This window comes from Capronia epimyces (assembly GCF_000585565.1).
Source record: "Capronia epimyces CBS 606.96 chromosome Unknown aczIQ-supercont1.3, whole genome shotgun sequence".
Lineage (NCBI taxonomy): Eukaryota > Fungi > Ascomycota > Eurotiomycetes > Chaetothyriales > Herpotrichiellaceae > Capronia > Capronia epimyces.
The window spans coordinates 3033184-3057854 of NW_006912906.1; the positions used below are offsets into that span (position 1 = coordinate 3033184).

General features: G+C 53.2%; 10 protein-coding genes across 10 annotated transcripts; 4 read left to right on the top strand and 6 right to left on the bottom strand.

Annotated features, from left to right (window-relative positions):
- Positions 1-2677: 2677 nt before the first annotated feature.
- On the top strand, positions 2678-3643 carry A1O3_04362 (uncharacterized protein; the record flags this gene model as incomplete). The annotated part of the gene is made up of 1 exon (XM_007734491.1): positions 2678-3643. The coding sequence occupies one exon, from the start codon at positions 2678-2680 to the stop codon at positions 3641-3643; it is 966 nt and encodes a 321-aa protein (XP_007732681.1).
- Positions 3644-4353: 710 nt separating this feature from the next.
- A1O3_04363 (alpha-ketoglutarate-dependent 2,4-dichlorophenoxyacetate dioxygenase) lies at positions 4354-5505 on the bottom strand (the record flags this gene model as incomplete). The annotated part of the gene is made up of 3 exons (XM_007734492.1): positions 4354-4980; positions 5101-5310; positions 5362-5505. The coding sequence occupies 3 exons, from the start codon at positions 5503-5505 to the stop codon at positions 4354-4356; spliced, it is 981 nt and encodes a 326-aa protein (XP_007732682.1).
- A 639-nt stretch (positions 5506-6144) lies between these two features.
- A1O3_04364 (cytochrome c oxidase subunit 5b) lies at positions 6145-7102 on the bottom strand (the record flags this gene model as incomplete). Its single annotated transcript, XM_007734493.1, has 5 exons — positions 6145-6303; positions 6393-6493; positions 6591-6749; positions 6858-6914; positions 7006-7102. 5 exons carry the CDS (start codon positions 7100-7102, stop codon positions 6145-6147), a joined length of 573 nt encoding a protein of 190 aa, XP_007732683.1.
- Positions 7103-9132: 2030 nt separating this feature from the next.
- Positions 9133-9818, top strand: A1O3_04365 (uncharacterized protein; the record flags this gene model as incomplete). The annotated part of the gene is made up of 2 exons (XM_007734494.1): positions 9133-9177; positions 9234-9818. 2 exons carry the CDS (start codon positions 9133-9135, stop codon positions 9816-9818), a joined length of 630 nt encoding a protein of 209 aa, XP_007732684.1.
- A 1430-nt stretch (positions 9819-11248) lies between these two features.
- Positions 11249-11583, bottom strand: A1O3_04366 (uncharacterized protein; the record flags this gene model as incomplete). The annotated part of the gene is made up of 2 exons (XM_007734495.1): positions 11249-11402; positions 11459-11583. The coding sequence occupies 2 exons, from the start codon at positions 11581-11583 to the stop codon at positions 11249-11251; spliced, it is 279 nt and encodes a 92-aa protein (XP_007732685.1).
- A 1406-nt stretch (positions 11584-12989) lies between these two features.
- A1O3_04367 (uncharacterized protein) lies at positions 12990-13905 on the top strand (the record flags this gene model as incomplete). The annotated part of the gene is made up of 4 exons (XM_007734496.1): positions 12990-13051; positions 13110-13414; positions 13468-13833; positions 13886-13905. 4 exons carry the CDS (start codon positions 12990-12992, stop codon positions 13903-13905), a joined length of 753 nt encoding a protein of 250 aa, XP_007732686.1.
- Positions 13906-14435: 530 nt separating this feature from the next.
- Positions 14436-16474, bottom strand: A1O3_04368 (uncharacterized protein; the record flags this gene model as incomplete). Its single annotated transcript, XM_007734497.1, has 6 exons — positions 14436-14991; positions 15058-15126; positions 15183-15414; positions 15471-15799; positions 15862-16147; positions 16201-16474. 6 exons carry the CDS (start codon positions 16472-16474, stop codon positions 14436-14438), a joined length of 1746 nt encoding a protein of 581 aa, XP_007732687.1.
- A 1239-nt stretch (positions 16475-17713) lies between these two features.
- Positions 17714-18488, top strand: A1O3_04369 (uncharacterized protein; the record flags this gene model as incomplete). The annotated part of the gene is made up of 2 exons (XM_007734498.1): positions 17714-18011; positions 18148-18488. 2 exons carry the CDS (start codon positions 17714-17716, stop codon positions 18486-18488), a joined length of 639 nt encoding a protein of 212 aa, XP_007732688.1.
- Positions 18489-19131: 643 nt separating this feature from the next.
- A1O3_04370 (uncharacterized protein) lies at positions 19132-21042 on the bottom strand (the record flags this gene model as incomplete). Its single annotated transcript, XM_007734499.1, has 1 exon — positions 19132-21042. One exon carries the CDS (start codon positions 21040-21042, stop codon positions 19132-19134), a length of 1911 nt encoding a protein of 636 aa, XP_007732689.1.
- Positions 21043-22611: 1569 nt separating this feature from the next.
- Positions 22612-24564, bottom strand: A1O3_04371 (uncharacterized protein; the record flags this gene model as incomplete). The annotated part of the gene is made up of 4 exons (XM_007734500.1): positions 22612-23915; positions 23967-24035; positions 24087-24212; positions 24270-24564. 4 exons carry the CDS (start codon positions 24562-24564, stop codon positions 22612-22614), a joined length of 1794 nt encoding a protein of 597 aa, XP_007732690.1.
- Positions 24565-24671: the final 107 nt, after the last annotated feature.

The following is a 24671-nucleotide window of genomic DNA, read 5'->3' on the forward strand; positions in this document are numbered from 1 at the left end:
GACCCTTGTTTTGTTGTATTCTTCTTCCTCTGGGCATGCTCTGATTACCCTCAATATGTTGGAGAGCCACCAAGTCAAACAGTCTATGTCTCGTTGTTAGTGCTGATATCTTTACCCCTTCATGATTCAATTTCGCGCCTACGCCTCTGTCCCCGGGTCTCCGGATCTTGGGCCTTTTCGACATCTCGCTCGTCTGGATTGACGGGCATATTTGGCGCGGAGTGGCCAACATTCTCTCTAGCTTCAACTGCTCCATCGGTGGACAGAACGTCGTTTTCGACAGCCATTGCATTGCAGACACATTTACACGCAAGTGAGTGTTGACTGCCGTCCTATTTGAACACCTCGCACCGCCGCCGTCATGGTTACACATCCAGTTGCACAAGTGACAAGGCGTACTCGGTGATGGGAAATCTTCGTCTGTTACACGAACATCTATCCGACATGCCTCGAGTCCTCGGCAATATTTATTCATTCGACCAGCTTCCATGCTATAGACAGTTATGTCAAAGCTCAAGTTGGTAGACCCTTTAGCCTCATCTGCGCCCCAGAGGGTGAGGCTAGTATTGACCTGAACGAAACATATTGCTCTGCCGTGCGTGTCACCATCATAAGCATCCACATCCATGTCTCAACGCTGTCCATCATATGTCCCCGATCGGACGTCTTGCTTAGCAGACGATGCAAGAGCACTTCCGCCCTCTACGTCACGCCGGTTCTTAGACTGTGTGATCGACCGTTGGTGTTGCTGTGGGTTCGCATCTACTCGACGATCGTGTTGTCTTTCGTTGGGCAAAAATTGTTCGTTCTGCTATCAGTCACTCGACTGCGGCCGAGGATGCCAAAGGCTCAGCGTACCTGGTTTTCAACGCCCCTGGTCTCTTGCATACCTTGACCACCTCCTCGGGCTTGTCTGCCTGTAGGTTGACGACGATCTTGGCCTTGTCTGCCGGTAAGTTGTTCAGAAACATAGGCTTGTCTTCCTCCAGGTTGATGAGAACCGTGGTCTTGTCTCCTTCCAGGTTGATTAGAACTTTGGGCTGGTCTGCTTGCAGCATGTTGATCCACTCGGTCTTGCGAATTCTGTAGGTTGTCACCAGGGGTCCGAGATTGTTCGGTCTGCGTGCCATCTACTGAGAAGGTTAGCATACTTCGTGATGAGAACGACGCAGCATGTTGACCTTGTGGGTTCCATTCATCTTCAAACCAGTCAGAAGGATCCTGCTGAGTTGCATTTCCCTGTTGTTGTTCAGGGGGCCAGGGTTCTTGATTCTGGGGATTGTCCTTGTCTACCCGAGAAGGTCTTCCTGGCATGCTGAAGCAAGGCCTACTGAGGCCAAGCTGGTGTGGTATTCGATCTAGGGCAGACGATGATTTGGAAACGTGATGGAATTAACATACTGATAAACAAGATTTATATCTCCTACGAACACATCAACGCCTTCGAACGAGGAAAAACGCGTTCTCTGTTCTCTGAATCAAACAAGGAGAACGCATCGGATTCACTGCGACATGCACCAGCAGTGTTGGCTATCGTGTTCTGGGACCGCGTTGGAGGAGAATGTGGTAGACTGGCTGTTGTCCGTCAACAAGACGCCTGCCTCTTTACGCTTCTTTCATCCTTCCTTGGGCATGTCAATCACTCCGTTTGTGCTCTGTGCTTTACCTCCACGGCCCCTCGAGCGCAATCCTTTCTTTCATCCTTGGTCGTCGACGGCCACAGCGTCTCTGGACAAAGGTCATCCGAACATGCGAAATGAGGCAGTAGAAGGAAATGAAAGACAGACAACAGATAACAGGCGAGTTGTTCTGCCAGGGTTGATTTCTGGCCACGATACAAAGAATGCCAACTGTCGCTGAGCTAGAATTGCTGAGTGCAAAGGGCCGCCGCGTTGGATGATACCGTATGTCTATGTCTACGACCATCCGAACAATCAACTGTGGTGCAAAGCGAAGAACCACATTGGTTCGAATTCCATCATCACACTCCATGGGAACTTAGACGCCATTCCTGCCATGTTCAGTGGCAACCACGAAGAGTCCCGGTGGTTCTACACACGATCTGGTCCTTTATGCCTGGGTTGTGAATGAGATGTGTTGGCAGCCTGAAACAAGAGCACGGTTGACAAATGAACTGGACCGGTCTCAGCCATCCCGCTAGGCTCCTTGTTTGGGAGCCCGGCATCTGCACACCGGCATCATGCAGATTGCTAGAGATTGGGATCAAACCATGCACAAAGGAAGTTGCGGATTGTGGAGATTGGGAGAATACTGCAACGCAATACTGATTATACACCTTCTACATCTTCTGCGACTTCTAAGATTCTACACCTACGTCTTCTGAACCTCATTTTTCTTCCTCTCCATTCCAAACTTCAACTTCGGTTACCACAGCCGTCATCTGCATCTCAGCAGCTGCATCTGCTCCACGGCCTCCAAAATGCATGTGAGAAGACGTGACCGCAAGAGAGGGGCGAATCTCTACCCCCTGGACGTCGCAAACGTATGTTGTCTCCCTTGGCCCTGTGTGCTATAAGCCCTATCAATATCCGCGTGGTTGTTGTGTTCATGTTCGATCCTAATGACACGATGTGTTGTTTACTTTTAGTTCCGTCCAGACCATTTCCAGGTTGGTGACTGGTTCTTCCTGTGGACCTCTCTCGACCCCTTCGAAATCATGGACATCAAGCTTCTTAACGGGGATCCGCAGTTGACTGCCCGGTCCCTAAGACCCCGACGCGAGTTTGATACGGGTCCCTCAGACCTCCAGAAAGTCAAATTCCGCTATAGTGACTACGTCACTCTCAATGGACCGGACGACTCCAGTGATGTGTTCCTGGTCTACGAAACCGAGTTGTGGAAAAAAGACCGGTTCTTCGTCGACAGCGGAGCTGGCACGGTCCCCAATTTCAAGGCCTGCCATCCCAGCGAACATACGCCGTATCGCCCCATGTGCAGAGTCGCTAGGATCTCCGATTGGAAAACTGCATGGATTCCCGAGGAGCGGTTGAGAATGGCCGACGTCTGTGGGGTTTTCAAAGATGGGACAAGGATCTGGGGCAGCACCCTGTTGGACGACAATGACGACTTAGACTTTGAGGAAGATGGCGACGAGGAAGATGGCGACGAGGAAGATGGCGACGAGGAAGATGGCGACGACGACGAGGAAGATGGCGACGAGGAAGTTGGCGACGAGGAAGTTGGCGACTACGACGAGGAAGATGGCGACGAGGAAGTTGGCGATTACGACGACGACGATGACATGCAAAACAACGAAACTCAGCCGTCAGAGCACGATCATCCCGATCCCGATCAAGATGGAATCGTGGAACGCTCGTATGAGTGTAAGGCGCGCTATTCGGACACTCCACGCACAATCACCTATATTCTCCCTCCCCGAACACCAGATCCAGACGTCATAAGCGAGCAAGAGAAACAACAGCCTAAACCGCAACCGCAACCGCGAAACACATGCACTCTGCCGGTTCGAGGCGCACTGAAACGACAGTATCCGGTGTCAGATATCACAGGTGGGCTTCCTGGAGACAGCAGCAATGCAGACAGAGATGGAGATGCAGATGCAGATGCAGGGAACGAGAGATCGCGCAAGCGGAGAAAGGGAGACAAAGCTCTCGGTGTCTGAGAGATGAAGGAAGATATGCGACCAGACCAGACCAGCTCGGCGATGTGATTGCGATTGCGATTGCCATTGCGATTGTGAATCGCTTGATTGCGTCGGCGAATGGTCTGGTTTGGTTCGGCGATTGTGAGTTGACAAACGAGTAGACCGGTGGGAGTAAGAGTTGGAGATGGAACTGGAGCTGGAGAGGGAGCTGGAGCTGGAGCTGGAGATGGAGCTGGAGATACAACAGAAACAAGGCCCGCAGTCAGACTCAGAGACTGCAGACCAAGGAGGGACAGGAGCTGAGACCGAAGCAGCACACAATTTGAAGCATACACGTATGAAGCAGAACTCATGTATGAAGCAGAACTGCACTGGACTGGACTTCACTCTCAGAACATCCACATCCATATCTACCCTCAGTGAGCCGATCGACTAGAGATGATTCCATTTCCATTTCCATTCTAAAGTAAAGCATGACGATGCCGAACCCCCCACCAGTGAGGACGTCCGCAACGTGAGCTGTCTTCTACAAGTGGAAGGGTTCTCAAAGAGAGAGGAAAAGAAAAGAGGAAAAAGGGAGAAAGGTGTGATTATGTAGATAGATAGCTGACCTTAGCTACACGTAGATAGATGGGTGATAGCTACATATAGATAGATAGATGATAGCTAGATGATAGACTGTTCCACTTCCACACTACAGTGCAGTTGCAATGTGACAAAGTCCAGCCTCACGGCAAGCCCATCCTCTCCTCCGTACGCTCATTCAGCCCCCAGGCCGTACTGCTCCCATCATGAACGGTAGTACGCCGCATGTCCCGCTTGAACTTGCCCATGCCCTTGAACTCACCGGCGCGATGCATGACGGCGGTGTTGTCCCAGCAGATGACGTCGCCGGGGTCGCGCCAGTCGACGCTGAGAAGGTACTTTGGCTGGGTGGCGTGGGTGAGCAGCGATTCGATGAGCGCGGTGCCTTCGGGCTCGGGCACGCGCGTGCCGTCGGCCTTCTCCAGGTGGTGCAGGTGGTTGGCGATGTACAGGTTCATGCGGCCCGACGGTTCGTGGAGCTGCAGAATGCGGTGTCGGCCAAACGGGTGTGCCTCCGGGTCGATGTCGCGCAGGAACTCCGAGTGCGGACACGCCTTCCTGCGCGAGTGCCAGAGCGAGTTGGCGCCGATGTAGTCGGCCTCGTTCAATTGGGCTTTCAACTCGGCGGGCAGGTCGTCGTACGCTGTGCGTGTGTCGGCGAAGTCGGTGTTGCCGCCATAGCCTGGTGGTGGGAGCTCGTGTGCCCGCAGGAGAGAGTAGCCGGCCCGGCGTGGGTTGAAGGCCGAGTCGACGTGGAACAAGGAGTTGCCCTAATTCAGACAAGAATGGTTTGAGTATGTATGCAGGATAGAACTTCGCCTCTCTTGTAACTTCGGTGCCGCACCTCAGAGGGGCGGCAACGCATTAGGGAGGTCTGGGTCGCTCCGTACCCTGGATGTGTGATCTCTCTTGCTGTCAACCTGCACCAGAGAGCCGTCGTCTTCCATGTTCGAGACGTCGAACAGTTCGTCAAAGGGGAAGCGGTTCTTGCGCCCGAGGGTGAGATACGGCTTCACATCGTCTAGTTCCCCAAAGAGACGGGAAAAGGCCACGTGCCGCGCGTCGTCGAGGGCGGCTTTGCGGAAGACGAGGACGCCATACTAGGTCTGTGTGAGCGACCAAGGTAATATTGGCGCTGCGAATTCGTTTACCTCGGTGATGGCGTCGAGAACCTCCTTGAACACCTCTGGCTCGACAGGCTTATTGAAGTCAATTCCTGTCACCTCCGCCCCAAACGTCGGGGCGAGCTTCGTGACTTGGATGTGCTGGAAAACGGGTTCGGTCGCATGCGGCATAATGACTGCAAAACTGTGGCAATATACACCAAGTCAGCGAGCCACCTCACCTGTATACTTGCTGAAGTCCGAGGTTCTCCTCATCCACCTATATAGGTTGTACATGGGGAGGCTGTGGCAAACGCTCCCCTCAGCTTATCTCCATCTCATGGAGAAGCCCGCCTCGCGCCCTTCCACTGACACAAATATCTAAGATGCATGAGCTAGATAGTTCATGGGTTTGATAGATGTTACTGCGGAGGTCAGGGTGTTTATCGCGAGTGGTGACAAGAGATGCCCGAGGAACCGAACAGCGCTCTAGGGATGGATGCATCATCGATCGTCCCTCCAGCAAGGTCGCGCAAACAAATTCACGGCTATTCTGTATGGGTCCGCTCTGTCTGTCAGCCTGATCGGGTTCAGACGGATTTGATGCAATGCCACAAGAGCAGTCCGGCCTCTCGATAAAAACAAAATTAACCTGGGATGTTGAGCAGCTTATGCTAGCACTCCAAAACAAGCAATCCGCCATGACACAGAACTCTACTGGGCCCATCATGGATGATGCATTGCTTTCTGAGGGCAGATCAACCCTGTATCGCGTTATGTACAACTTTCCGCAAAGCACTGTTTCAACAATTCTGCTCGCTTTGCCTTTGTTCACCTGTACCAGTAGTCGGGCTTGACGAAATCAGCCATGGTCTTGGGTTCCTCGAAGCCGTGGTGGTGATCGTGTGGGTCGTCGGGAAGTCCAACGTAGTCCATTCTGTACACACTACCGCATTCGTTGCATCGTTCGAATGGTCTCTTTCGGGACAACTGGAAGGCCGTCACTGTTAGTGTGTCTGTAGTTCCAACCTGCGACCGAATCCCAAAATGAATGGTACCAAACGACTGGAAAGACATACCACAAGCCATCGGACGATGTGCGAGTCCGCAGGAGAGCCAGTGCAACCAACTTGAATCTCATCTCCAGCAGATTTGACAACGATTGGATCCTCGAAAGTGCCTAGTTGCGGAAATCATCAGCACCCATCTAGACTGGTCAAGTCGAGTCCCAAGTTGTGCTTTGTTGACTTGGCAAGAGCTCCCAATTCACTACATACCAGTCCTGTCCGAGGGAAGCGGTGACATATCAAAGACATCAATGCCTTGCATCTTTCCGAGAATTTCGAGACGTTCCAAACCCGTGGCTTGTTCGAGGTCCGTGGGAACAGTACCAGGCTCGGCGCCGGGAGGGAGGAGATCCTTCTCCGTCTTGATTTCTGTGATGAGATTCTGTTAATCCGAGTCCTGCCACATTCTTCTCCCACCGTCGCTCGCCGAATTGGACGGAATTGAAGCTTGTCGCAATGCCGGGTTTGGACACTCACGGTCAAAGGAAACGAGTTTGCCCTCCGGATCTCCGGGCTTCAGGGTGTATTTCTCTCCTAGAGGCCAGTGTCAGTCAGCTGGACTCTCAAAAGTGAAATAACATCCAGAAAGTGCTTTCCCAGAGCTTAGGGGCATTGATTGACGTACGTCGAACCGCGACGGTAGAAAAGGTGCGAGGAGCGAGCCGAGCAGGGCTGAGAGGCACCCGCCGTGCCAGCGACAAGGCTACGCGTGCTGCCGACATGGTGAATCGTGAGGAGCGGAGTGGTTGAAGTGGTGGATGAACAGCAAAAGCGATGTTGAAAGCAGGAGATCGTGGAAACTGCGTCGAGTTTGGCTGAGCGATGATTGGTTGCTGGGAGCTTGGGAGCTCCAGGGCTTGGCATCACGAGGTGGTCTGACGACGTGCCCAACATCACCAACATCACCTCTCCGGGCCAGTATACAGAGGAGGAGTGCAACACAGTCGCCGCCTCAACCGCAAGACCATGACGCTGCAGGATGCTAGATCAGGGCACTTGGGACCGGTAAATGCTATGAGGTTTCTACGCAGGAGTCAATATGCATGACTTCTGCCTAGTTCGTCCCCCGTAGCCTCCCCCCTCAGCCTCGAAATAACTCGAATGGGCCAGCGCGGTTCGAACCTGGGTACTCGCTACTAGACAAGACGGAGTTATTTGGTTAGAGTACGAGTACTAAGAGAAGGTAGTGCGGTGAATGCTCGCGGTGTGGTGAAGGTACGTCTTTCTGCCGGCGCAATCCAGCCCTATGATTGGGTTCCCTCGAGGAATGCAGTGAAAAGGCTACCTTATATTTTAAATCATCGGAATTCTGTTCAACAATTCTCATGTCTATCCCGGGTCCTGACCCTAGCAACAATACACCTACGGTGGGTGTTAGCTAGGCTAGTCAGGGCGTGAGGGTGTGGCCACCAGGCATGAGATAGCTTGCTTTGGGCGACGCCGTGAATCCTTGAGGCGGACCCCTGACTGGACTGACTCTGAGTTAAGCAATACTCTCCACTTTACCGGTGGAGGCGGTATTGAGACTACGGACGATGGTAGAAGGTTCTTACCCGTATAAGTCTCAACCGAGACTTATGGTAGGAGGCAACCTAACGATCGAAAAAAATCCCTTCTCGACTGGGATTTCTCTTGATCCGGACCTCAACCCTTACCGGGGGTTGGGTTCCGGGTCAGAGTTTTTGTTTTTTTGGTCCGTTGGCCGAGTGGTACGGGAAGCAACGTAAGTAGGTCCTGCTAAGTCAACGGACCTACAGCATTAGCACGGCATAGTACAGAGTTCTATGCAATCATCGAAGGAACTGTTCGGCTGTGGGCAGAGTACGGTCGGTTCGAATCACCTGAGTGTCGGATGTGTCCTTTTTGTTGCTTCAGAAAGAGTGATTTCAACAAGTGCGATGGGTTATCGCGGGTGCGGCAGAATATGCTTGTGTTTGTGGAACACTCTGCTACGAACTACATCACTAGTCCACGTGCAACAGAGCCTCCAGACCTACTCCCATACGGACAGACCACATACCACTGGGCTTTCTCAAGGGCGAAACGTCCAGTCCTGCGGCGACGCAACACAGGCCAATGGCAGGTATCTAGAATGTACAAGTTTGGTCTCAAAGCCTTGGGGTTTCAGGTCGTAGATGGAGAATGAGACGAGCAATGTTCGACCTTGTGCTCTAACAACGCTTCCAACTGATTCTTGAGAGATTACAGAGTACGGTGAGGAACCCGTTGCGCAATGCGCCGGTATGGTGGCAAGGGCGTTCGACTATGATCTGATTCTCTCAGCCTCCAGTAACACACGGCTGGCTCCGCCTCGAGACTTTTGCTGTGTAGCTGTGGGCTTGCAATTTTCTGCAGCAAGCGAGTGGTATGGCGTTCCACGACTCCTCCCAATCCCTTGAGCATGGTCACTGTTTGCACTGTACGGAGGATGGATGCGCCATGTCGGCCTAGACACCTGGTGACACTGTACAGGGCTACTACCACCAGCAGTTCCCGGCAAGGCTGGCGCCAAGAAAATTCTAGAAGCCGAGACTCGAGTTAAGATTGTGATCACATGACCGGCTACTAGAACCCAGCTGCACCTTTTATTATTGATGGCCCATCGACAATTGTGACTTCTGTTCGCCACGCAAACTACGATTCAACACTGTCGCGCCTCTTGTCGATTGTGACTTACAAGACTGAAATCTTGAACTCTTCAAATCTATAACATTCTGAAAGACCTCGACCCCGAATCTCAGGCTTCCCAACCATGGCCAACTACCTCGCCTCCATTTTCGGAACAGAACAGGACAAAGTAAGTCTATTTCCATCCCCTCTACATAGTTGAAGACAGCTCACAGGATTTTCTAGGTCAACTGTTCGTTTTACTACAAGATTGGCGCCTGCCGCCACGGCGACCGATGCTCGCGTAAACATGTCAAGCCGTCCTACAGCCAGACCATCCTCCTACCGAACCTGTACCAGAACCCGGCGTACGATCCCAAGAACAAGATGAATGCGTCACAGCTGCAGAACCACTTTGACGCCTTCTATGAGGATTTCTGGTGCGAGATGTGCAAGTACGGCGAACTTGAGGAGGTGGTGGTCTGCGACAACAACAACGATCATCTGATCGGCAACGTCTACGCGCGGTTCAAGTATGAAGATTCGGCGCAGGCAGCCTGTGACGCGTTGAACAGCAGATGGTACGCCGCAAGGCCGATCTACTGCGAACTCAGTCCCGTTACGGATTTTAGAGAGGCGTGTTGTCGGTTGAATTCAGGTGAAGGTTGTGTGCGAGGCGGATTCTGCAACTTCATCCATAGAAAAGAGCCGAGTCCCGAGCTAGAGAGAGAGCTAGAACTCAGCACGAAGAAGTGGTTGAAGGAGCGTGGCAGAGATGAGAGGAGCGTCACTCGGAGTCCGAGCCCCGAGCCCACGAGGAAGAGATTTTAAGCGACCGATATACGGAAGGGGTTTGTTGCATATCAGAATTCTCACCACAGAGGAGCTGCCTTCAGGGCTGTCGGCTTCACCGACGTCACCCCAAGTGTGTGAGCCATCAGAGCCAACATATCGGCCCGCCCGTTAGGTGTCCTGGACGACTGATGCACCAAGAGAGCAGCATACACACTGGGAAACAGAGATCGGTAGGGCTTCCTAGGCCCGCGACACAACATCACCCCAATTAGCCGGGAACCAATTCCGATAATTACCATCAGATTCGCTGGTGGTCGATCAACAGCAAAGGATCATGTGGATGCCGGAGAGACTGGGAGAAGAAACCCCGCACAAGCGCACCAGATGGCCATGTATAGGAGGGAAAACACACTCGAGGAGGGTGCCTCGTCGGATTTCCAGTCGGGAATGTCGACGTGCCCTGTCCTTCTATTCTCTATTCAACAAAGCAACATTCGAGCGCAGGCCTGGATCCCGACAGCACTGCAACCCGGAAGTAGGGCTGCAGTCCGAAAATTCGATGAAACTTGTCCCCACGATTCCCTTCTCACCACGCACTCACTCCCAATCTCAGTCCGGTCATGGCAGCTCCCAGCGATCAACAGCAAGAGACCACTGGATCACCCATCCGGAACCCACTGCGGCCCCCATGCGGGCGCAGGCCGCTTTTGAAAAGTCTCCATAGTTCGTCTCGCGCTCCAAAGCCTTTGTGCTCGTCCGACGTTCCAGGGCGACGAGCAACTAGCAATCAAGATTGCGCAGGCCGAGACGCAGAGCCAGGGGGAAAGGAGATATTTTGATAGTGCATGTAGCGCCAGCGACAATGGAAGCCAATCTCAGATTTCATGGTCTTGGTTTGATTTCAAGGAACCCAATACTTTCTTTCCCTCACCTCTATCTAATTCGTAGGCTCGCTATTACCCTAAGGCCCTGTACGATTAAATAGCTTGACCCAAATAGTACATGTAGCGACGCCATTCAGAAGATTCCATTGATCGAATCTTACAAGATCTAATTGTCTATCTGTTCGAAATCTAGTTATCCATCTGTTCAATCAGCCATATCGGCAGTAACCCGTGGTTCTCGTAGTATCGTAATTGTTGTTCGCTGGTAAAAAGAACCCGCGGAGAAAAATTAATAATGTTTCCTCAGTCGCTGGAGAGCCAGCGAGATCCAGCGAGATCCAGCCATGCAGCATCCTCCCCGGTCTGAATCCCAAATGACCGCTGCACTCCTTGTAGCCCATGGATGATACGTCGAACGCAAGACCGGTTGTTTGTAGGGGGGATTGGGGTAGGCATCGTGGCCATACATCCAGCAATGGCGGCGAAGTCACGAATATGCCTATGACCGGAGGGATCTTCTCGGCAACTGATGGATCCACGCAGTATACGTGCTGGTGTCCAATACTGTTCCGCTCGAAGCTCTCATGAGGGTTTTTGTTTGAAGGGACCGACTTTCGCCAACCACAGCAGTAGCATGACCACGACAGCAATCAGAATGACGAATCCAAGTGCAATGACCCAGCCTAGGATCCGAGTCCGACGTTGTTTCTTCCGCGTTCGCTCCAACCAACTGTCCCTGCCGCGGACTGTTAGCACCATCATTGCGTATCGTCTGTCCTTGACGCCACATACGTGTGTGTCAGAGCCTTTGCTGACGGCGCAGAAGATCTAGAGTCTGACATTGTTCCCTTCTCTTCATCCAGGTGGACCGCCATTGAAAAGCGGCGCCAGAATGCTGGATCACGCACTCCGGCCATGTCGAACGTTTCCCCCGGTGCCGAGTTGTATTGAAGAGCTTTTGTGGATTCGGTTCGGAGTGTAGAACTCGAGGTTGGATTTTGACAACCTATTTGAACAAATTCAAGAATAGTAAAGTGTTCCGCCAAAGGTGGGCAAAGAAAGGCACAAAACGAGCGTAACGAGCGGACGATGCTGAAGCACAAACGAGTGAGTGCAACAGATCTGAAGAGAGCGCGGAAGACGAACAAGAAAGAAGATTTGCAGGAGCAACTGATCACATCCTGGAGCGGCAGGAAGAGCACATGTAGAACAAGGAGGTAGAATGGAAGGACAGTATCAAGATCCTTGAGTGCAGAACGTTTCCAGGCCTAGCTCCTCTCCAACATGCAATAGTTTCGTGTTCCTGGGCCCTGGGCACACGAGTAGGCTTCTTCTGATTGCCTTACTTACTTCAGATTCCACATGTCTGGGTTTGTCAATCCCCGTCTGCCGTCTGGCCAGGGTCTCCCAGTCTCAGAAAGTACCCAGAAACCATTTAAGCGTCGGGATAAACAATCTCTTTAGGCGCCACTTATGATAAAGTCAACGCCACCGTGTATTCAGATCAGCCATACGTCCAGATCAAGGCTGCGGCTTCTCAGCGGAGAAGGCGACCCGGCAAGATCCATGCCAACTACTGATCGAGTGGACAGGGCCGATGCTGTGCTGCAGATGGGTCTCGGTAAAAGAAACAGGAGTGGCTCGAAGAAGGAGGGTTTGATGAAGCGGTGGGGTCGACGGGAGATTGCGAAGATGAAGTCGGTCACAGAAATGTATGGAGTATCAGGACGGTTGTCACCCATTTAATCACCGACCGCAGTCTGATCCCAGCTCAGCCACAATCTCCATCCGGAACGATCAGTCGCCGCTTTTTGCCGGCGGCTTGATTGTGGCGGGCGGGCACCTGGCGGGTAACATCAAAGCAGCGCCAAAGGTGGGCGCCACAATAGACTTCTACTCGTACAGGATGGTCTTTTATTCCGAGGGGCATTGAGGAACAAGTTCTCCGTATCAAGTGTTGATACAATCAACGATATCCACCATGGGTCACGAGGAAGTAAGTAATTGAATATATTCCAAGTGAGAATGATATATCAGGCATCGTCTCAGTGAGCTGGCCATGTTCACTCTCTACAATGGTCCCTCCATTGCGTCAACGCTGGACCTCACCAACAAATGAGTGAGGTTGATCTGGATGTGCTGTTCCTGGTGCTCGCAACCCTGCATATTATTAGTCAGCTACAATTGGCGTGATTTCCAAAACGATTGCACAATGTCAACCAAGGCGCAATATATACAGGACAGACGCTTTCGCGATGCTAAAGCATATGCAGACCTCCTCAAATACTTTCGCACGACCCATCCTTAGTTGGCATTATTGAAAATGGGCGGCTTCGCGGACAAACTTCGTGGTCAAAACATCGTGGTGGTTGGAGGAAGTTCGGGGTGAGTCAATCGCATTCTATGCCCTGCCTCTGGTGTCACAACTAACTCAACTCCACAGCATCGGATTTGGTGCTGCTGAGGCGCTTCTCGATGTAGGTGCTAAGGTCACCATTGTTTCTTCCTCGCAAGAAAAGATCGATGCAGCAGTGAAGCGCCTGGCAAGCCCAGATGTCAAAGGCGTGGTTGCCGATGTGCGCGATGAAGCAGCCTTCATTCAAGCATTGCGGTCGTTGGCTCCGGTTGACCATATAGTCTTCTCTGCGGTTGATAATATCATCCGCGGCGAACTGGCCGATCTCGATCTCGATGGCGCCAAACACCTCTTCGGTGTGAAGTTCTGGGGGGCTGTCATTGTCGGCAAAGGTACGATAGTCTGAGGCGCACCAAGGGGAAAGTTACTGATCTGACCTGTTCAGCTGTCTCAAAGCACGACATCATACGCAAGGGCGGCTCGCTCACGCTCACATCAGGAACAGCAGGCATCAGGCCGGGGAAAGGGGCTGCTGTAGGAGGAGCACTCAACGGAGGCGTGCTTTCTCTCACCAAGGGTCTTGCCGCGGATCTGTCCGAGAAGAAGATCAGGGTCAACACGGTGGTTCCAGGTTTGGTGAAAACTGAATTGTGGGATAAGCAAGGTAAAACGCCCGAGCAGCAGAAAGAAATCTTCGAGAAGGGCAGCCAGCAACTGCCGGTGGGATTTGTCGCCACAGGACGGGATATTGCTGAAGCGTACTTGTACGCCATCCGGGCAGATTATGCCACTGGCACCCTGATTGAGATTGGTGAGTTACGAGATCAAACTGACGTGGCTTCCACGACGCTAATTGGTCCTAGATGGCGGTCGTCTGCTATAAATCTTGCGAGCAAGATGCCGGATACTGAAGTACCAATTCGTCGACCTGAGACAGAAGGAGACGGATCGGTAGATAGCGAAACATCTTATCCATGGTTGTCGGTAGCTTGCGACGAGCAAAAACATGCGAAACCAGGAACCAGGAACCGGGGAACCTTCTTATGGCTTCCAGTATACCATGGCAGGAACGCTAAGTACTTCAGAGTAGTGATGAAACAGTGGGTTGGGACAGCGACAGGGAGAGGAGTTGATGTGACGAGATTAGTCAGCAACAATCAAGTCACGTGATCGCCAAGGATGGTAACTGCCCCCTCGCCTAAGCTAGACTACAACAGTCGTACACAGGACACAGAACTATATCTCATCGTTGGACAACAGACCAGACTCGAGGGGAAGATGCGACAAGCATGGGACATCGGCGCCCTGTCCTCCTGTTCACAGACTCGAGTATCGTCTCCGCGTGCCGCGAATCCGCACACGCTCCAGATATGCCATTCTGACAACTCCGTAGGCGACCGGAGCCTTCAGGGTTTACGGAGTACCGCCATCTTCCTCCCTCTTGACATGTTCCACCGTGGCCTCAACCTTCTCCGTCATCAGCTCTTTGACTCCTCTGAGGAAGAAAATGGCGATCAAGGCAAGCACCACGAAAGGGATGATGCTGGCCCATGCAACCCTGTACGCGTGAGCATACACCCTGTGGCTTTCATCTAACGTCCTTGCCTCAATGGTGGTGTTGATGCCAGGAACGCTGGAGAACCCCATCCCTGTTGTTAGGGCCTCCAGCAACGCGGGCACCGACGACTTCGGTAGACCTGCGTCGACCGCCGCTGCACCAACTTTGGTTGAATAGGACTTGAGTTTGCCATTGATGATCGCATCCAGTATAGCAGAACCAAAGGCCCCACCAATTGCTCGAGCAGAAAATCCGAGACCGGTAGCTGTTGAAAGAAAAGCGTGAGGCGCGGTGAATTGGACCAGTGCCACGATCAGTGTGAGCGGCCCGGACTGGCCAATGCCGGAAAGCACATTGAACCCGATCTGTGCTTTATTCATGCCAGGGGTGATCACCGAATAACAAATGCAACTGTGCGCGGTCAGTATTAAACCAGAGAAACTGCGAGTCGGTCGCAGGCTTCCAAGCAATACTCACACGACGAGGAAGATGATGAATGTCGCTATTAATGGAGACTTCAAGTCTTTGTATTTTGTGGCATACAGCCTGCATATTCTGTTAGAATTTCCAACTCCCTTCGATGAACAGGGTGGGGTACTCACGTCAAGGGGATGGAGGCGAACAGAGTCACAAGGTTATATGACAGTTGCCTGATAGAGATATCCCAGGCATTGGTTTGGAACCCGAGATTCAGGACAATCTGAGGGGTGACACTGTTGACGGCGCTGTAAAACAGCCAACCTTCGACTGCGAATGCGAAGACCGACAGTGCGAAGTTGGGTGAGCCTTTGAAGAAAACGTGGGCGACAAGGCCATCGGAGCGACCCTTCCACTCTGTGAAAGGTATACTTGGTCAGACCGTGCCTTGTGCGAGCTCCAAGACGACTCACCATAGATGCAGAAGAGTGCCAGAAATCCAAGCCCCAGACCGAGTGGTGCAGCAACATGAGCATCCGACCAAGCATATGCCCCTCCCGCCCAGTCCAATGCCAACAGCAGCAGCGTGCAAGCCACGATGAAGAGGAATGATCCGATAGGATCTACGGCCCAAAAATACTGCTTCAACGACATTTTCGGATAGTCAGAGCGTCGGCTTGGGTGGTAGAAAAGCATGAGGCCGAGGAAGGTGGCAAGATGGAATGCAGCCTGTATCCAAAAGATATCACGCCAGCCCGATGGGCTCGCGTTCGTCACACCCCCCGAGCCCAGGACACCGACCCTACAGCAACGATACTATCAGCAGAGTCACTCCTGTTTCGAAACACATTACTCGCCACATACAGACCACCCACAGCGCCTCCCAGAAATGCGAATCCATTTGCGAGAGCCCTGTATTTCAAGGGCAATACCTCGCTCGGAATGGCTTGGACAATGGCGATAGTGCTGAGGGTTACGCCGATCAGAACGCCCCCTCCGATAAGCATCGGCATTGAAGTTGCCTTGGCTGACACCACTGCACCGGCGAAAGCAATCAAGGCAGGAACCGCGGCCAAATACTTCCGGTCGAGGACATCGCTCAGACGGCCCACGATTGGCGAAAGAACACTTTGCATGAGTAGCGGTCCCTCTGTTCAATCAGATCATCAGCAAGCCGTAACGGAAGAGGAGGATGTGGCGTACGAATAATCCAGCCAGCTATCGAAGCATTACCCAGATCCCGAATGATAAAGGCAATGACGGAGCCCGCAGCCACGACAACAAAAACCTGAGCCATGATGGCAAAGCATGTCACGAAGACGACGAGCCATGATCGCCAGCTCAGATTGATATGTTCTGCCTCGTTGAGCTCCTGAATATGTTGCATGGGAGGCTCAAACTCTGCCGCCCGGAGGCGCTCTTCAGCCTGGGCATTTTCGATGGTCTCAGTTTCGGGCAGCCCTTTTTCCGTGGCCATTTTGCTGGCTGGATCTCTGACTCTCCAGATCACAGCTTGGTCGTGAATCTCAGGTGGAAAGGTTTCTTCTCTTCAGGGGTGGCGGCTTGCAGATATAGAAATGGAAGTCACCCTTCCGCCCCAGAAATCTAGCGAGGGCTCACCACGGCAGTTGAATTGAGGCCATCCAACAGTGTCAATCCAGTTGTACCTCCTCATCAAGCGAGGTCGAGCAGTCAAGCGTGACCAATATCACCCTCGGCGGGGAAACAGTGATATTCGGCAATTGCTCAAGACGGCAAAATGGCCAACCAGGTTGAATGCCGGGGAGAGAAGCGCAAAAGTGGGTAAACCCCATCCTGGAGAAGCCTCGTCCAGGTGGGAATTTTGCGGAGAGGCTTAGGGGCCTCGCGTGGGGTCTCTGCAGCTTGACCTCCTTATTCCCACAACAGAGAATGGAACGACAGTCTTTTCAAGTCAGAAGCTCTCTTAATCGCAATGTATCTCCCGGAAAGGGCGCCGTTGCACAGATTTTATTGCGGCGCCAGCGCTACGATATCTGCTTGTGCTGCCGTTGTACAGTCCCTCGGGCATAGCAAGAAGATGCATCGCAGAAGAAGAGTGGTACCCCTTTGCGAGGGAGGAAAGTATTGGTTGCTGATGGTAGGAGGCTGTTGCTGAGATGCTCTTGTGGTACAATTATGCTCCTTTTGCCTCTCATGTCCCGTCCTATGCATGCCAGCTTCCAGCACGTACCAAATGCGATGATCAGACAGCCATGCTCAACATGATCCATCACCCTCGACTGCACAAGAACGACTGTTGCAAGAAAGAAGAGATCCCGATCTCGTTGCTGTTGTGTGCAGAACTCTCAACCTGCCATACTGCGGTGGCTGTGGTGGTATTGACTGCTTGGATGCGGTTGATGCCGTACAGACTGGATGTATGGGCTGCAGGTCACCAACCCACATTGTATTGAGGAGTTGAGTGCAAGTGTTGGAAGATTCGAGCGTGCGGCAATAAGACGACGTATTATTCGATCTGAAGAGCACCGGAACTAGACTATTTATTTCGTCTCGTCTTGTTGCGATCTCAGAGTCTTCTTACTGCTGATCGCCCAAACAGACTTCAGCTTTCTTGACGTCAAGCTCTCAAGCCCTTACACCTTTCTCGACGTCTACTTCTCGTCTTGGAATCGGTATCAAGGTATTTAAGGTCTGTAAACACCTTAAGTTGGACAGTCTCGCTAAACTTGAGAAGATGTCATCGACTATAAATGCCACCGTCGCCACTGCCTCTTCCTCTTCCTCTTCTTCTCTTTCCAACCCCGGGCCCGGGGGCCGCAGAGTCACTCTGAGGTTCCCGGCGGCGGTCGTGGCGGCCGTCCGAGCCAACCCAACCCCGGCGCACGTCGATGACTGGGCAAGGAGCACCTCCCATGGCAGTGCGGTCGCCGCCCGTGCTATCGGTGCCACCAGCCGTGCTGCCAACCAGGGGCGACAAGACGCCAGTTCAGCCGGGCCGACCCAACGGGGTAAAAAGAAGTATTCAGAGACTAGTAAGTGAATTGTCTGTTAAACCAACCAAAATTAACATTAAGTGAATTGTCTATCAAACCAAAATTGATATTTATGTGTATTGTCTGTCAAGCTAGATTAAAATTGACATTTACTAACCTAAACTCTTTCTTACAGAAGGGTCCAAGGACTCACGCAGTCGGCAGGCCGAACAAAGAGTCTGCGAGAGGGAGGCTCGGGCTGTTGTCGACCCCGACATTCTGGCCGCGGTGGAGGAGGAGGGGGGCATCACTCCGGCCGGGAGGTTGCTGCGAGCGTGCGCTCAGACGATTGTTGCGTTGCAGCAACGTCTGGAGGCGGCGTTGGGTGAGGACGACGACGACGACGAGAGGATGAGGAGGATGAGGAGGATGAGGAGGATGGGTGAGGACGAGGAGGACGAGGAGGACGAGGAGGACGACGACAACGACAACGACCACAAGGACGGCTTAGGCCCAGCAGGAGGAGGAGGAGGCTGAGCCCTGGCAGGGGTCGATGACCGATGACCCAGAGGAGGACGCTCTGAAAGTGAAAGTGAAAGAGGAGCCCCTAAGCCTAAGGCCGTGGACTAGCTGAAGGCAGATTTCTTGCTTTGCTTTGAATCCCAACATTCACGTTGAGGCAGGCAGGAGTAGCGTCGCTGCCGATGCCGATGCCGACTGAGCTTTCATTCCACACATGGCCATGGACGAGGATGAGTACCACTACCACCCATTTCAACTTCAGATCGTAGACACGGTGTCATTACCATCACACCCCGTTTCCGTTTCCTGTTCCTGCTTTACTTTGACATCATATCATGTTCATGTTGCACCCCACTCCACCCCATATAGTAGAACAGTACATGTGACATTGTGGTTGCGACAGCGAGGTTCGTGCAGAAGATTTCTTTTGTATTACCTAGGCAGGTGCTTAGTGCCTATTGCTGGACAAGACATGGAAACATGGAAAAGTTGGACAAGGCATGGAAAAATAGTTCTAGTTCTATAAATGCAAGTGCCCAAATCGCTCAAATGCTGACATAAAACAAAGCCATTCATGATGATCCGCCCTGATGTCCGTGATGTGATACAATATTAGATGTGAGGCTGATTAGAAGTGAGGTGACTAGAAGTGAGGTGACTAGAAGTGAGGGTGACTGGAATGGCTGTACACCCGTCCAAACTCCTCGGTCCTAGCTCTGCCTAGAGAGGCACGAGAAGTACGAGAGGCACGAGAGGCGCGCGAAGCATGAGTACTGGTGCGGATGATGCCTGCCAGACTCAGTCGGCGACTTGGTCTCGTTTCCACCGGATTCAACTCGCTGTTGGCAGCTTCTTCGGCAGCCTCTCTCTCCTCTTCTTCCCGGAGACGCTTCTCTTGCTCGCGCATCTGGACCATGATGTCATGCGCTTGACCGGCATACTTGCACTTCAGTCTGATGGGCTTTCCATACTTGTAGAAGATGAATGGAAACGGTGTACAGGCCAGGGCGAGGAAGGCAGGGATCGAAGACGCCCAGTGGATGCCGAGGTTTTGGTACATATAAGTGGTGAACAAGGGGAACGATGCACCAAATAGCGATCGTAAAACCGAGTTGGCCGCCAGTACTGAGGCGGCATACACGGTATAGGCGTCGATCAGGTAGTTCATACACCCCAAAAACACGAGTACCATACCAAACCCGAAAGGCACGGTACCAATGATACTGACAATCCAGTGGATAGAAGGTGAATTCGTCCAGGCAAACCAGAAGAGGCCGATGGGTAGCGCCACGGCGCCGACGGCGGCTGGTGGGAGACGAGCTTCCGGCGGAGCCTCGCCGTCATTTTCCTCTTCGATCCGGGCGTATCGCTTATTGTCGAAAATACTGTAGACTACCCCGGTTAACATCCCGACGGCGACTCCAAGAAAGGAAAGACCCCCAATCCCGGGCGACCAGCCTCGTCCCTGCTGGTAGACGATGGGGAATGCTCCGAAGCACATGTACAAAGTGCCGTAAATGATTGCCATATAGATGGAGATCAGGAACACAATAGGCTCGAGGAAGAGAAGAGCCCAGGGCCGAGCCATGGATTTCTTGAAGGCAGCCTTGGCCGTCACCTTGCCCTGCTTCATCTCGAGAATCGAAACGTAGACTTTGCCGGTCCGTTTGGAAAGGGCGCTGGCACGTTTCCGGAGGATCAGGGGCGAATATGTTTCGGGAACCACCAAGCTGGCGAAGATCCACAATGAGCCCGTAAAGCAGGCCATGAGACCTTCATTCCATCTCCAGCCGATGGTCTCACCCACGAAGCCTCCAACAATGGGACCTATGACCGGACCGAGGAAGGGGGCGGCGGCGAAGATAGACATGCCCAGGCCTCTCTGATTAGCGGCAAACATGTCGGCAATCACTCCGCCGGCATTGGTGAGAGGAGAGGAGCCGAACGTGCCAGCAAAGAATCGAAGAACGATGAGGGTTGCCGCCGAGTTTGCTCCAGCTGCGCCGGCGTTGAATGCTGTGAGGACGGCGTAGGTGCCGAAAAACAGTACCTGGCGACCATATAGTTCCGAAAGCGGCGCCCAAAGGAGGGGCCCTAGAGCGAAGCCCAGGACGAATAACGAGACTCCAAGTGTGTAGACCTCCTCGCCGATATGGAATTCTTGCATCACCTCTCTGGCGCTGCCGGAATATGCCGACGAGACGAACGCGACGGCGAGGGTTGCGATGGCAACTGTCATAGTAAGAACCCATTTCTTGAGCTGCGAAAACTCCATTGGGTTGCGAGGGTCATTGGGGATGAATTCGACGATATACGGGTCGTCTTCGGTGCCGGAGCCCTTGTACTCGTGATGGAGAACGGCGTCTGTGATAAGGGTCTGACTAGCCACAATCCTCCAATGAGGCACCTTTTGTTTGTGGCCATAATGATGTAGACTTGAACTTTGCTTCTCGATGTCTTCGCTCTGTTTCTCACTGTGTGTGGGAATCTGGGCGGCGTCGACTTCGTGGGAATACTGTGTAGAGACGGTCGAAATAGACTGGTTGGAGGAAGAAGGTGATGAGGCCATGCTGGAGGACGCTGAAGGACGCTGGAGTGGGCGCGACAAAGGTTGAACAGCTTCCCTGGCCGGATATTGTGTGCAGTAAACGAAGATGGATCAATCGACCGCAGAATGAGCTTGTCTGCAATATTAATACACGGCGGACATAGCGCAGTTGAGTTTGGGGCTCGTCCACGGATTGCCATCGAAGCCTTCTAAAATCCGTGATCCCTGCGCGTTGGCCTCATGGTGTCTGCCAGATCCGTGCCGCTTGATCCGCCACCTACCAATGATTGGTGTGAATCTGCATTTTTGGCTCCCTTTGCTCCCGTTTTCAGGGCCTGTCTTACATCATTGTTGTGAATTCGACCAGGGCCCCTCAGCTATGTTTGTTCATCCATGGTTTTTTCATTGTCGGTGGTGACGCACGCGGGATGGGCAAATCCGGTGTCCATCCCCCTCTCTGGTTCGTACGTACGGCAAACTTTGCCTTGCCAGAGCGACTTGTCAACCAATAGAGAGGTGTGGCGGTCGTGGATTGTAGAGTGTACACAGGACATCTCTCCACGTAGGCAGCTGCTGACTCGGTACAGCAGGGATAAGGTGGCCTTGCAGCGGCGTGCTGAATACTGTCAATGCGTTATGCGGAGGTGATCGGTGCAGTAATGCCATGATAATGCCATGAACATGTTCGACATAAATCTCTGAGGAGTGGATGTGCCGGACGTTGCAACTGGGACGGTGGACACAGGGCTGTGCAGGCCATGGAGGCCATGGAGGCCGTGGAAGCCGTAGAAGCCGTGGCAGCCGTGCAGGCTATGCTGCGTAGAGTAGAATTGAATAGGATTGAGATTCGATCTGGTTCTGTCGTCCGTGCAGCCAACAGCTGGGTTAGGTGCCCCGGGTTACCGGCCAGATGCGAGAGTGGCCTCGTAGTGCCCGCGGCAAAAGTCCTGTGCCTGATTCACTGCAGGTCCTCGTACTCTGCGATGTCTCAGTGGCAAGCCCGAGCCAGCTCTTTATCGCCGACACCTCACGGCAGTGTATCGCCAGACCTCCCTTTTAGGCCTTAGCCCTAAGCCTTAGGCACCTTATTACTACTAGGGGGCTTAGGGCTAAGTGCTACAGTAACACCACTATTAAGGCCCCTAAGCCTCCCTTAATTACACATACACCTCCTCCGTACACCTCCTCCGTACACCTCCTCCGTATACCTACTCTACTCCGTCCACATACAGTACTACACATACATATACTACTGATAGGTAAGGACTAGGTATGTGGAAACCCATGATATTTGGCATGAACGAAGATTGGGCACAATAACGCTGGGACGCCTGTGATATATCGTCGATATATGCTCTCTGCTGGATGCTAGATGCTAGTCGCTAGATGCTAGACGGTAGATACTCTTGAGTACCCGTCATACATGAGGTTGGCTGGCTGAAATCTAGCTCAGAACTGAATCGCCCATACGGATAGTCCGTATGGCATGAGATGTTAGGTTCAAGTCTGCCGGTAGACCCCGAGGCCCCAGGCTATCAGAGAAGGTCACACCTCACACCCAAGCTCGAGACCGACTCAACCCAGCTCAGCTCAGCTCAGAAACCCCCTCCTGGCGTTCCTCGCCCGTTCGCCAGAGTACGCGTCAATCTTGACCCCGATGAAGATGATCTCCAAGCCGCCTCTGCTGCCGTCTTGGACGCTGGGTTGGACTCGCAGGCGCCACTGTCCGGTGCGGATGGTCCACTCTCCGAAATCGCCTTGACTACTTTGTCTCTTTCGCTTTTTCGTCGATGGCGCTGGAGCCGACAATCGACTGGTCTGGCTTGGTGCCGGTGTCGGTGTCGGTGCCGGCGGAAGGGGAACGGACCTGCGGCTTCCGGCCTTTTGCGACGACGTTCCAACGTGGGCTTGTCGACTTGGAGCATGCCGACTTGGAGCATGTCGTTGGTGGCTCCCGGCCGTCAACGTGGCTTGCCTTGATGCGGTCGCATCACTCATGACCTCCGAGTCAGACTCTGATCCACCAGGGCCAAGAGCAGGCCCCTGAAGCATCACCTGTCCCAATGGACTTTCTCCGTCAATTTCATACCTCTGGCCGTCCAGGGTGATGTCTGTCGCCGCCTCAAACCGGACCTTGACCAGGTCCTCGCTGAGTGGTGTATTTCCTGGACTGGCAGATTGAAATGATGGCCCTCCAGACAGCATCATCAACCCCAGCGGAGCGTTGGTAGGTAGGTTCATTTTGTTGGCCACGACCTGGAAAAGGGACGACACCCGCGCCTTGGTTAATCCGTGGAAGTCGGCTCTCATGTCGGTCAGATCAAGCACCGTACATTCGCCACCGATTTCGAGCACCATTTCGTACGACGTGTCGTCCACAAAAGGCCTCGCGTAGTAGACCCATCCCCCCGCCATTTCCTTGTCACCCGCTGCATCGTCGCCGTGGTACGACACCCCCGAGGGCTTCACATCCTCCAGTCGTAAACAAATCTCTTGTTTGTGTCTTTCCAAATTGTAGCTGGTCTCGTGAGCAATGATCCTCTGCTCCAGTCCTCGAAGGTGGAAGTAGCGACAGTCGCGGAGGAGCTCGGCTCGGTGGGTTTCGTTTCTGATATACAACGGGTAGCCCCGTAGCAGGTGGAGCAACTCGGCGAAGATCTCGGACGAACGACCGGGAACACAAGGAGGGGTGATGGACGGCGGCCGGAGAAGCCCTCGCCGATCTAGCCCTGGGAAAACTTCATCGGGCGACGAGAAGAAGACGGCAAAGCCGAGAGAGAAGAAGTTGGGCGAGTTCCCCGGCTCCGAGAAGATGTCTTTGGGGATTTGAAAGTGTCGCTCGCCAATCTGGATGAAGATTTCCGACTCGAACAGCTGGTGGATCAGCCGTGGCACTATGGGACAGTGAGCCTTGAGTCAATGGTATTACCACCTCACGTACGTACGGCTGTAGAATTGAGCGTCCGCGAATAGCTTTACAAAATGACTCCCGTCGACAGGCTTGACGTAGTAACCTGCAACTGTGTCAGTGCTGGGCCATGCGTGGCGGGGCGCAGGGATGCAACCTTGTAGATGTCGCACGACGTCTCGAAAGGTCGCCGGGTCCCGGTCGATGTAGAGGGTCCTGACACCACCAGAGTCCTCATTCTGCCTGATCTGCTCCTCGAAAAACTGGGTGAAGTAGGAAGGGGCTATATCCAGGGTCAGTCTGCACACTGGCAGCATCACAAGTCAAGCCATGGGCGTACCATCGGAGGATATGGAGGCCCCAGATAACCTGAAAAGATCTGAACCAATCTGGATGGGAAACACCTTTTCAGGCGGCAGAATGGACGGCGGATGGCCTGAAGCAGTGCGAGTGCCTCTGTTCCGGGTCGATCCTTGCGATGGCACGTTCGGTAATGGCTGAGGCGTTGAAGCTGCAGACGGCCGAGTCCTGCGGTTGCGACTGGGATCTCCTGCGCTCAGATTCGCCCTGGAACCAGCAAGGGGGTCTGAAGAGGCAGGCTCTTCATCAGGCGAAGCTGGACCTGCGCCTGACATCCGCTCGAAGGTCGCGGAACGACTGTTGGCCACGGCAGAATCAAGTCCAGGGCTTGGATCCTGGCCAGATGATGCTTACGGCCGTGTATCGAGTTTTGGACTGGTGT